The sequence below is a fragment of the Macaca nemestrina genome, chromosome 9 (assembly GCF_043159975.1).
Source record: "Macaca nemestrina isolate mMacNem1 chromosome 9, mMacNem.hap1, whole genome shotgun sequence".
Classification (NCBI taxonomy): Eukaryota; Metazoa; Chordata; class Mammalia; order Primates; family Cercopithecidae; genus Macaca; species Macaca nemestrina.
In genome coordinates, this window is record NC_092133.1 from 126,417,920 (window position 1) to 126,430,557 (window position 12,638).

General features: G+C 42.5%; 1 protein-coding gene across 1 annotated transcript; it reads left to right on the forward strand.

Moving 5' to 3' along the window:
- The first annotated feature begins 284 nt into the window (after positions 1–284).
- Positions 285–5,313, forward strand: LOC105488221 (small ribosomal subunit protein eS12-like). Its single transcript, XM_071068742.1, has 2 exons — positions 285–418; positions 4,766–5,313. Exons 1-2 carry the CDS (start codon positions 285–287, stop codon positions 5,289–5,291), a joined length of 660 nt encoding a protein of 219 aa, XP_070924843.1. The 3' UTR covers positions 5,292–5,313.
- Positions 5,314–12,638: the final 7,325 nt, after the last annotated feature.

Consider the following 12,638-nt stretch of genomic DNA (forward strand, 5'->3'; position numbering starts at 1 on the left):
GAACAACAGAGCAAGACCAGTCTTAAAAAAAAATTAAGTTTAAGATCTGTTCTAATTTGTATGCATCCTTTTAATTCTAAGATCACACTCATTCAGGGCTAGTTAATTGGGCAATTTATGTACACAATTTTTTTGCATGCCTGTTAGAAGCACAGGTCAATTAAACTACATACTATACAATTTCTTTTGTATTATGAACTGTTGTAAATTGAATTTCCTGGGCAACACACTCTGGGATACAGATTTGTATATAGGACACTTATTAGGAAGTGCTCTCAGGAACAATGCCCATGAGGGAAACAGGACTAAGTAGCGGGAGAAGACAGATAGATCCTAATACAGTTGCAGCAGAGGACTCAGCCAGTTCCATAGGGGGCTTGAGGCTAGCATGGCCCTCCCCAGTTGTGTTCCACCCCAGGTAAGGGGCTAGGCATCAGTCGGTCATGACGTGGCTGCCTCTCAGGAGCTGTGAGGTGGTTTGGCTCTGTGTCCCCACCCAAATCTCTTGTCAAACTGTCATCCCCATGTATCAGGGGAGGGGCCTGGTGGGATGTGATTGATCACGGGGTTGGATTTCCCCCTTGCTGTTCTCGTGTTCTGTTCTCATGACTGAGTTCTCATGAGATCTGATGGTTTAAAAGTGTGGGCACTTCCCCCTTTGCTCTCTGCCTTCTGCTGCCCTGTTAGAAGACACGCCGGCTTTCCCTTTGCCTTCCGCCATGACCGTAAGTTTCCTGAGGCCTCCCCCGTCAGGTGGAACTGTGAGTCAATTAAACCTCTTTTCTTTATAAATTACCCAGTCTCAGGTCATTCTTTATAGCAGTGTGACACCAATACAAGGTGTCACCTTGGAAGAGACAGTTCCTTTCACAGAGGACACCTGCGTGGGAAGGATCCAGTGGGGGCCATCAGTAGACAAAACTCCCAGTAGCTGGCAGGATGAAAATAGAGGGCCTGGGTGGCATGCACACAATGTATTCTCACTGTTCAGTACAGGGTTGGCAGCAAGAGAGGAGTAGAATTATTAAGGTCTATTTGCCATGAAGTAGTACATTATCAGGCTTATGATTAAAGTAACTGTTGGCTACCATTTGGTACAGAGGTTCTGTGCAGGTGTTATCAACTATTTCATGGTGCCTAAATCAGCCCCAGGGGGTATGCATCAGTATCTAGTCTCTAGATGATCCTTATAGAGTTTTTGAGTATGATCACATGCAATGCAAATATTCACATGACTTTCACCATAACAAAAACGTGCACTAGCTCTTTTATAAGGCACTTTAGAGTCTTTAGTCTTTGAGGTAACAATTTTTTTAAAAAGTTAACTATATCATGGTTATCATTTTAAAAACCTCCTTCTTATCTATTTGGAAAACGTGTGTCTATTTAAGCCTCCACCAAGTGGAAAAATTTTTTAAGGAAATTCTGATGATATAAATGCAAATGAAAAAATAGGAAAGCATCTTTCAAATTAGCATGACTGCATGACATCAGAGTCAGAAAGGGTAGGTGGAAAAATAAAGTGTGTGTAAGAAAAATGTGTGCAAAACAATGGCTGTGAAGTTGTAAGAAGATTGTAGGAAAAAAGCTAAGGAATACAAGAACCTCCAATGTTTTTTGATAGCCATGTTTTAAACAAAAACAAGAAAGGGATATGATACTCATTGTTTGCAGCAGATTGAATATTGTTCCCTGAGGGTGGGGAAATCAGAACGGCTCCTTTTTTCTTCTGTCTATGACTTCCTTTTCAGAGACAATGATCTTCATACCGGAAACATCTTGCCATAAAGGAGGGAATGGAAATGCCGCTGTGTGGAGTTAGTCAGAAATCTTCCGGTCATTTTTTTTCTTTTTTTTTTTTGAGTTTTTTTGTTTTTGTTTGTTGTTTTGAGACAGAGTCTTGCTCTGTTGCCCAGGCTGGAGTACAGTGGCACAAACATGATTCACTGCAGACTCGTCCTCCCAAGCTCAAGCCATCCTCCCACCTCAGCCTCCCAAGTAGCTGGGACCACAGGCGCACACCGCCACACCCAGCTAATTTTTAAATTTTTTGTATAGATTAAGTCTCACCATGTTGCCCAGGCTGGTCTCAAGCTCCTGGGCTCAAGCAATCTTCCTGCCTTGGCCTCCCAAAATGCTGGGATTACAGGTGTGAGCCACTGCACCCAGCCCCTCCAGTCATTTTAAGCAAATTTCATTCTCCAGATGGAGACAAATTACAGTCTGGTACTAAAGGTTGTTTACACGTATAATTTGATACTTATTACTGGTGATCATTAATGAATCACAGAGAAGAGGAGAGGTGATAGAAAATGACAAAGGAAACATGTTATTTTGATATGTAAAGGGAGGATAAAGATATATTTTGGAAACCAAAAATTGGTGAGAGTGACTTACATTTTTTAATTTATTTTTTGAGATGGAGCCTCGCTCTTATTGCCCAGGCTGGAGGGCAGTGGCACAATCTCAGCTCACTGCAACCTCTGCCTCCCAGGTTCAAGCACTTCTCCTGCCTTAGCCTCCCCAGTAGCTGGGATTACAGGTGCCTGCCACCATGCTTGGCTGATTTTTGTATTTTTAGTAGAGACGGGGTTTCGCCATGTTGGCCATGCTGGTCTCAAACTCCTGACCTCAGGTGATTCACCTGCCTCGGCCTCCCAAAGTGCTGGGATTACAGGCATGAGCCACTGCTCCTGGCCAACTTGACTTAAATTATTGTAAACAATTAGAAAGGAAAATGATAACAATTGGAGGCCACATGTCTGGCTAACCTCATTTCTTGCTTTGGAGGGAAGCAAGGAGAACGCTTATAACAATAAGGGCCCTGTAGGTAAAAGCCATAGGTTTGAATCCTCCTTTTGTCATCCATCAGCCGAATGACAGTGGTCATGTCCTATGACCACCCAGAGCTTCAGTTTTCTCATATGTATGTAACCTTGTTGAAATCACAGGCCCCTGGCATTCAGCCCAGGCTGGTATTTCAGAAAACACAACTCAACATGCCAGAAAAAAAAAAAAAATTGCGTCCTTATTTTCCTTCTTCTTAAAGTACATAAACAGGGTTCCGGGCTGCACATGGTGGCACAAGCCTGTAATCCCAACACTTTAGGAGAATCACTTGAGCTCAGGAGCTTGAGACCAGCCTGGGCAACATAGCAAGACCCCATATCTGCAAAAAAATACAAAAAAAAATTAGCTGACTTTGGTGGCACATCCTGTAGTCCCAGCTACCTGGCAGGCTGAGGTGGGAGGGCTGCTTGAGCCCAGGAGCTCCAGGCTGCAGTGAGCTTTGATCACACTGCTATACTCCAGCCTGGGTGACAGAGTGGCCCTAATTCAGAATCCTCATCTGTGCTACAATCCCATTTACTCTTCTCAGTTATTTATCTCCCACACCCTTTCCCAAACTCAAGTTTGACAAATGTTGAAAGAACTTTCTTACTTACACCTGGACTCTACAGATTTCTTTCCCCTTCCTGCACTCCCTCCCCTACCTCCTCACATACACCTCTGTACTTTATTATTTTTGACTGACAACGGATTTCTCCAAGTCTTTCCCCTCCTAAGCCTTTCAGGTTCTATCTTCTATTAATTCCCTGTCAACCCTCTAACTCTGATGTGTGAAGAGCCCAGGACTGGTCTAGCTGAGACAGGTCTCCCTAGGAGACAGATGGGGCAGGAACAAAAGGAGAAGCAGGGAAGGCAATTAGGGGCTTATTTTGGCAGCCTGGAGCTGGGTGGAGAGTCTGAGATCAATTTCATTCTTTCAGTGAACATTCATTTTGTGCCAGGTCTGTGCTTGGTGCTGGAGAAGGTGCAGGGGGCATGCCAGACAAAAGCCTGCCCTCCTGGAGCTCATAGCGCTAAGTGGTAGGAAAGAAGTAGAAATAAATGCTGAGGGTGGGGTGGGAACGAGCTTTCCATAGGGAGCAGCAAAAGTCACTCTGACGGGCTGACATTTGAGTTAAGACCTGAAGGATGAACAAGAACATTCAAGGCAGAGGGAACAGCAGCCCTGAACCTGGCATATTTGAGAAGCAGAAAGAATGGATCATGTAGGGTGATAGGGTTTAGATGTTTGTCCCCTCCAAATCTCATGTTGAAATGTGAGCTTCAGTGTTAGAAGTGGGCCTCGTGGGAGGTGTCTGGGTCACGGGGGCAGATCCCTCATGAATGTCTTAGCAGTAATGAGTGAGTTCTTATTCTTTGAGTTCACACAAGATCTGGTTATTTCAAAAAGCCTGGCACTGTCTCCTCTCTCTCTCTCTTTCTCTACCCATGTGATGTGCTGGCTCTCCTTTACCTCCTGCCATGATTATAAGCTTCCTGAGTCCCTCACCAGAAGCAGATGCTGGCACGATGCTTTGTTTACAGCCTGCAGAACTGTGAGCCAAATAAACCTCTTTTCCTGATAAACTACCCAGTCTCAGGCATTTATTTATAGCAATGCAAATGGACCAATACAGACAGCAAAGGAGGAAATAGATCTACTAAGTCAGGTTATGTTGTAGGATGCATGCCTTGGTGAAGATTTGAGCTTTATTCTAATAATTAGTGAAGCCTCAGAAGGGTTCTGAGCAAGGGCATGACAATATGTCATGTATGACAAGTATGATTTAAGTTTTTAAAATAGTACTCTGATAGCTGCATAGAGAATGTATGGCAGTCAGGCAATCGAAGCACAAAGACTACTTATGGGGCCATGGCTTCCATCCAGACAAGAGCTGATGTACCTTGAATGAGGGCAGTAGAAGTACTGATAAAGAGAAGTAGATGGATTTAAGGCTGAATCGTCAAAAGCCTGGGTAGCTCTTTCCCTGCCGCCGCGGAGTCGCGCGGAGGCGGAGGCTTGGGTGCGTTCAAGATTCTGCTTCACCCGTAACCCACCGCCATGGCCGAAGAAGGCAACTGCTGCTGGAGGTGTAATGGACGTTAATACTGCTTTACAAGAGGTGCTGAAGACCGCCCTCATCCACGATGGCCTAGCACGTGGAATTCGCGAAGCTGCCAAAGCCTTAGACAAGCGCCAAGCCCATCTTTGTGTGCTTGCATCCAACTGTGATGAGCCTATGTATGTCAAGTTGGTGGAGGCCCTTTGTGCTGAACATCAGATCAACCTAATTAAGGTTGATGACAACAAGAAACTAGGAGAATGGGTAGGCCTCTGTAAAATTGACAGAGAGGGGAAACCCCGTAAAGTGGTTGGTTGCAGTTGTGTAGTAGTTAAGGACAATGGAAAGGAGTCTCAGGCCAAGGATGTTATCGAAGAGTACTTCAAATGCAAGAAATGAATAAATAAATCTTTGGCTCACACACACACACACAAAAAAAAAAAAAAAAAAAAAAAAGCCTGGGTATAGGAGAGAAGAGAAGGAGAGGAATCAGAATGATAAATGTTTGGCTTGAGCAGTTCATTACCATCCACAGAAATGGGGAAGACTGGAAAAGAGAGAAGAAAGTCAAAGGTTGTGTTTTCGATATGCTACATTTGACAAGACTATTAGACGTCCAGTTGGAAATGTCAGATGGGCATTTTGACCATATAAATGAGTCTGGAGCTCAAGGGAGAGGTCAGAGCTGCACATATCAATCTGGGTGTCATCGCCAGAGAGATAGGACTCAAAGCCAGAGAGTGAAATGAGCTCACTTAGCTCTGGAGACAGCTGGAGAAGAAAAGAGGATCTAGGAGCAAGTTCCAGGGTATTCCCACATTTAGAGGCTTGAAAGAGGAGCAGAAGCCAACAAAGGAGAGGCAGAAGGAGCAGTCAGGGATGCAGAAAGAAAACCAGGAGAGTGTGGTGTAGTTTTCAGGGAAGAGAGTGGTTGACTGGGTAAGGTGTTCTTGAAAGATCGAATAAGATAAGTGAGGCCCAGTGCAGTGGCTCACGTCTGTAATCCCAGCACTTTGGGAGGCTCAGGCAGGTGGATCACTTGAGGTCACAAGTTCAAGACCAGCTTGGGCAACATGGTGAGACCCTGTCTCTACTAAAAATACAAAAATTAGCTGAGCGTGGTGGCATACCTGTAATCCCAGCTACTCGGGAGGCTGAGGCAGCAGAATCACATAAACCCAGGAGGTGGAGGTTGCAGTGAGCTGATATCATGCCACTGCACTCTAGCCTGGGTGACAGAGCAAGATTCTGTCTCAAAAAAGAAAAAGATAAGTGAGGCGTCTATTGAATTTGGAACATGGGGGCTGTTGATGAGCTTGAGATGATCCATGTTGGGGTGAGAGATCCCTTTCTTTCCATTCTGGATGTTCGATAGTTGAGTCTGAGAAATAAACTAATAGATCACTTAACAAGAGAAAAGGCTAACATGTATATTATGTGTACGCATGCATCCCAGGAAGCTGAGTGCCCAATGACCCAATGGCATTTAGAAGCTTATATACCCTTCTTCACAGGGAGAGGGAAGGGTGGGATGCAGACAATTTAGAGGAGGAGTAAATGAGTTTTAGGGAAGATGAATGGACCTGAAGAACAGATGGTAGTCTGAGACAAAGCCCATCTGGGCTCCTGGTATGGCATTAATTCTAGTCTTCTTTTCCTGGGATATGCTTCAGTCTTCTCCCAGTGGATGAGATACCCCGGGGAAGTTATTGACAATGATTGAGTATCTTAGGAGAACCCAGTGTTTAGGTAGGGAGGGACCTTTGGGGAAAGCCCTTCTCTGCATTTGCTGCTGTCCACGTGCTCTCAGTTTGAAGTCCAAAGTGTCATATTTTGGGCTTTCATTTTCTGAGCCTCAGAAGCTACATTAGCCAGTTTTAAGTCTTCTAATGAGTGAATAAATTGTTGAGGAAGGGGAAGCAGTAATTTCAGATAATTTGTTAGAGTACTGGTACTTACAGGGAGGTAGAAAAATGAGTTGGGAGATGGAGAGGGATTATGGAGTCAAGGGAGGAGCGTGTTTGTGTGCTTGTGAGAAGGATAACCCTAGTTATGTAAGAGAAGGAAGAGATGAGGAGGTCAGTGATGTTAAGAAGGTGAGACGGGCAGGGGCCAGAGCATACTGGAGGCTACTGATTTTTGATGAGAGCAGGGACATTTTTTTCTATTGTAACATATGGTAAGATGAAAAACACAGGCACTATTAAGGACCGAATTCTGTCTCCCCAAAATTCATGTTGAGGTCCTGGTCCCAAATGTGACTATATTAGAAGATAAGGTCTTTAGGGAGATAATTCTATTTAAATGAGGTCATAGAGGTAGCCCTTAATTTGATAGGGCTGGTGTCTTTGTAAGAAGAAGAGACACCAGCACTCTCTCCCTCATGCATGCACCAAGAAAAGACTATGTGAGGACCCAGCCAGCAGGCAGCTGTCTGCAAGCCAGGAAGAGAGCCCTTACCAGGTACCAACCAAGCCAACACTGTGATGCTGGATTTTGAGCCTCCAGAATGTGAGATGAAAAATTTCTGTTGTTTAAGCCACTCATTTTGTGCTATTTTGTTATGGCAGCCCAAGCGGACTAAGACTGGCACAGAAACTTAGAGATGTTTAGATACAGTGGGAAGAGTATGAAAGTGTTGCTCCTCTGCAGGCTTCTATTTTCTCAATAAAGTATGAAGTGAGGTCATCAGCGGAGAGTGAGTGTGTTGGTGGGGATATGGGAGGTTGGAGAAGAAGGGAGAATAAATAATTTTTGAAAGAGGAAAATGAAATTTATTAGGAAAATATAGTAGGATTGCCAGGTATCCTTAAATGCCCATTTGAAGTTCATAGAGCTGAGTTTAGAGTGAAATCATTCAGGAGAGTTTCTCTAGCAGTATTTGGCTAGTCAGGGGTAGCCCCAAATGGCAGACAGTTGGGTACATCCATGGCTCCAAATTTGCCAGTCAAGGACAACAGAAAAAGAAACAAGAGCGATAAGAATGTTTTTAAGGTTGTGAGTTGGGGAAGGAGGGAAATGAAGATAGGAGGCATGTATTGGGCATGGGGGCTTCCCAATGAGATTAAAGAATCATTGCAGAGAGAATACTAGAGTAAGTGAGCTGGATAAATAGAATGTATTGACATTAACAGAGAGTGGTTGTTAATATATTCATATATTTCATATAATGAATAATATATTCATTATATGAAACTAGTGATAAAAAATACCCACTTCACAGGATTATTCCAGGGAACAAATTGAAATACTTGATAAACTATAATGTGAGTTATGAATCTGGTAACTAAAGTAATGTAGCAGATATAACAGATCTTGATTTCTTCAGGCCATTCTACTACAACTATCATGAACAAAATCATAATATGTAAATGATAACATGCTAACTGGATTTATGACCATTGAAGAAGAATATCAAAATTGTTTACTCTGCTTATTTTTAGCTCTGGCCCAATTCTAGGACCATTCCCTTGTCAAAATGGTCAGTGTTTCTGTGTAAGACAACGCTTTGTGTGAGAAATTTCAGAGTGGTGCGTTGTGTAAGCAAGCCATTTGGTGTTTTCCAGGTATCAGCAATGATTAGACAGAAGCGGTGTCAAAGAACTATAATTTTAATTTCAGGAATTTTAAGCAAATAGTTGGAGGAACTGAAGAAATTTAGACAGTCTGTATTTCTTATATCTTGAATTGCTCAAGCAGAATGAGAATGTGATAAGACTCGTAAATTCCAAATTACATTCAATTGTATCTAATAAAGAGATTTAAGAAGTTGAGAAAATATATGTTATTACTGGGAAAGAAATAGAAAGTTAAGCAAAAAAAAAAAAAAAAAAAAGGAGAAGAAAAGATAGTAAGTAGTTGAACTAAATAGAAGCATTCAATGCCCAAGGAAAAAGTCCACAGCCGTAATAAAAATAATCATCCTGAATATTATATTCCTTGAACTTAAAAATGCATTCAATCTTTGATAGAGTTGAAAAAGAGATGTTTTAGATAACAAAATGCTAGCACTGTGTAAACACTGATCTCAAATTCTCCTTAGTTCTCTTACACTAATATGCACTTATATCGCTTTATAGATACTTAGAAGTACTTACTGATCCATACATACTTTTATCTTTTTTTTTAATTGATGCATAACAGATGTACATTGTTTTGGAGTACACATGACAATTTAATACATTTGTATAATTTGTAAATACCAAATCAGTATACTTGGGATATCCATTACTTTAAGTATTTGTCTTTTCTTTATGCTAAAAACATTCCCCTTTTTCTCTTGTAGCTATTTTGAAATGTACAATAGATGGTTGTAAACTATAATTACCCTGCTGATGTATCTAACATTAGGTCTTATTTCTTCTGTCATATTATATATTACCATATATACTTTTAAGTACTTACAGATATTTAGCCATTCCTGTAAAATTCTTGTAGTAAAAGTTCCTACAGACCTGAATATTAGGAAAATGCAGGTTTAGACCTAAAAAGGGTACCCTGATGCCGCCACTGATGTAGCAGTGGCTGGCTCCCCTAGGCTCAAATAATGCATTGACCTTTGGAGGGCAGCCAAGTGGAGCTCACGCAGGTTAATTTCCATGCAAGGCCTTGCTAGATCACATCATATCCCCTGCCTATTGCCAGACACTTAATCCAGGAATAGTATGGTTTGAGGAGCCCCTCTCTGTCAAAAATTTGGTACCTGCTTCACAGTCAGAATCCCAACTTTAGTGCCTTTGATTGGATTAATAATTTCTCTGAGCTCTAGGTCTGGGGACTGGGCTTGGCTTGGCAGTTGGGTTAGTCAGTGGGATAGGATGTGGCTCTGGAGTTGGGGTGGCTGGAGGTTGGAGGGCCTGGGGTGGGGGACAGGCTAGCAGGGAGAGCAGGCATTGTCCTAAGAAACAGAAACCCAAAAGTGTGTGATGTGAGGATAATCACAGCGATTGTTAACCATGGTCAAGAAGGATCCCCAAAGATGAATGCTGACAATGGCAAATCTGTTCAGCTGGAGCGGGGGCAGAGGTTGAGATGGGGCAAGCATGGGCAGGCTAGGAAGGCAAGAGGGGCCACAGCGCAGCGAGAGGGCCTCAAATGATTGCAGCCATCTGACCAGGCTGGCCACAGCTCTCTTTGGTTTTGCTTAAAGACAACCGAGTTGGGAGTGAGGGCAGAAAAAAAAACGTTCCTTAAAAGCATTTTCTGAAATGCAAATATATGTTCATCATGAGGTGTGAAACATTAAAAACTCATTAGAACTCATTGCCATGCATGATCCTGCTCACAAAGCCTAGTTTTATAGATGAATAGGAAATAGGGCTAGGAATTAAAGAATAAGAACACATATCCTCCAGGTGGAAGGTGCTTTAGAGGGAAACCTGAGATATCTTGGAAAAGAGTCTTGCAGGCAAATAGAGACAAAGCACCTGGGCTCTGCCAAGTTAGAATGAAGATAGCAAAGCAAAAGAAAATCTGCAACAAGACAAAGTAGCTCCAACTTAACTAGATGCAGGTTATTCCAAATTGTAAGTGAAATAACAGTAGGGCGTTTTATCAGCTGGGAAAGTTGGAATAAGCAGATAGAAGATTAATACACTTTCACGCAATCAAGAGCTCAAGTCTGGGCCGGGCGCAGTGGTTCATGCCTGTAATCCCAGCACTTTGGGAGACCGAGGTGGGAAGATCACCTGAGGTCGGGAGTTCGAGACCAGCCTGGCCAACATGGCGAAACCCCTTCTCTACTAAAAATACAAAAATTAGCTGGGTGTGGTGGTGGGCTGTAATTTCAGCTACTAGGGAGGCCAAGGCAGAAGAACTGCTTGAACCTGGAAGGCAGAGGTTGCAGTAAGCCGAGATTGCACTGCACTCCAGCCTGGGCGACAAGAGTGAAATTCTCTCTCTCTCTCTCTCTCTCTCTCTCACACACACACACACACACACACACACAAAGAGTTCAAGTCTTTTGGGTAGGGTAATTGCTTCTGAGTTGTCTGAAATGACACATGATTGACTGCTCTTGTCAGAACCGACCACCACATTCAAGTAATTTTATTCCATCTTTTTTGAGGATCATTGTTTTGTGTGTTTCCTGGTTGAAATTCATCTGTAATTAATTGTATTGCTTCATTTTGTGATTGATAGGTCCCTTGGGATGCTCTGCTAACCCTTCCTAATTGCAGTTTACCTAAGCACAGTAAATTTGGTTAGCCAATTCTCTTACTCTTCCATTAAATATTAATGAGTACACTTGAGTAACATCATTTTCAATACTGTAAAATCTCAATTAAATAGAATAAACAAGGATTGAGTTTTTCTAGTTAATTAAATCTTATAATTAGCTGAAGCTTAACCAGGGGACCTTTTGGTTCGACATCCTCCTGGTGATGTTTTTTTCTAGAATGTCTTATTTTGTTTTTCCATCTGATCCACTCCTGATTTTAATTTTCCCGGACGAGTTACCATCTCGCAATACCTCATGCTTAGTTGTCTCTTACTCATTCATTCATTTGTTCACATTTATTAGGAGGCTACTAATAGACGAGGAAGTCATAACCAGAGACAGACAGGAAAACGGTAAAATAGCAGATAAAGGGCAAACTCTAGAAGTGGTTCTTTCAACAAATTCTAGTTTATAGTTTTTCATTATTGTCTTAGAAAGCATGGGTCATAGAAAAAAAAAAGTCTTGGTCGATGGAGAGATTCTTGTGTGCTTCCTGTTAACTGAGTGAAGTAGTTTTCCCCTTTGCCTTTCAGAATTTTGAAAATCATCATTATTTTTTGACAGGGCCTTTGCCTCATTTATAAAATTGTCCCAGTACGATGAGACATTTCACTTGCTATTTATACTTTATTGTGACATACTCATCTTGCCATTTCATTTCATATTTAAGGTGCACGCAAATGTTTGGGTGTGATTTCTGAAAGATTTTTTGCACTAATCTTTGTTCCGATGACACTCAGCTGAACTCTACAAATAACCCCCAAACAGTCTTTAGATGATACACAGACACTCACCAGTTTTGAATGTTAAGCCAGCAAATTAGGACTTTGTTCACTCCTCACATATGTCTGACAACTAGCTTTTGTAGTGTTAGGTTTTCATGGTATATCATTTCCCTGAGGCTTCCACATTAATTAGGCAGCTTTTTCATATAGGCTCCGAGACTCGGACCAGTTTTCATTGGTTCAGTTCTTTCTTGCTCTGTTGGCCAGAAATAACTCTATGTTTTTTTTGTTTGTTTGTGATGGAGTTTCGCTCTTGTTGCCCAGGCTGGAGTGGATCTTGGCTCATTGCAACCTCTGCCTCCCAGGTTCAAGTGATTCTCCTGCCTCAGCCTCCCGAGTAGCTGGGATCACAGGCATGTGCCACCACTCCCTGCTAATTTTGTATTTTTAGTAGAGACGGGGTTTCTCCATGTTGGTCAGGATGGTCTCAAACTCCCCACCTCAGAAGACCGCCCACCTTGGCCTCCTGAAGTGTACTGGTACCACCACAGCTTACTGCAGCCTCACACTCCTAGGCTCAAGCAATCCTCCTACCTCAGCCTCCTGAGAAGCTGGGACTACAGCTGTGCACTAGCACATCTGGCTGATTTTTTTTTTTTGGTAGGGGCGGGGTCTTGCTATGTTGCCCAAGCTGGTCTTGAACTCCTAGGCTCAAGTGTCCACATGCCTTGGCTTCCCAAATTGCTGAGATTACAGTTATGACCCACTACACCTGGCTGTGCTACCCTATTAAACTTTGTT

Excerpts from the sequence above, each read along its gene's own strand:
- LOC105488221 (XM_071068742.1), top strand. The coding sequence starts at position 285 with ATGCCCATGAGGGAAACAGGACTAAGTAGCGGGAGAAGACAGATAGAT. Across the intron at positions 419-4,765 it reads CCAGTTGTGTTCCACCCCAG|AGAAGTAGATGGATTTAAGG; the intron begins GTAAGGGGCTAG and ends GTACTGATAAAG.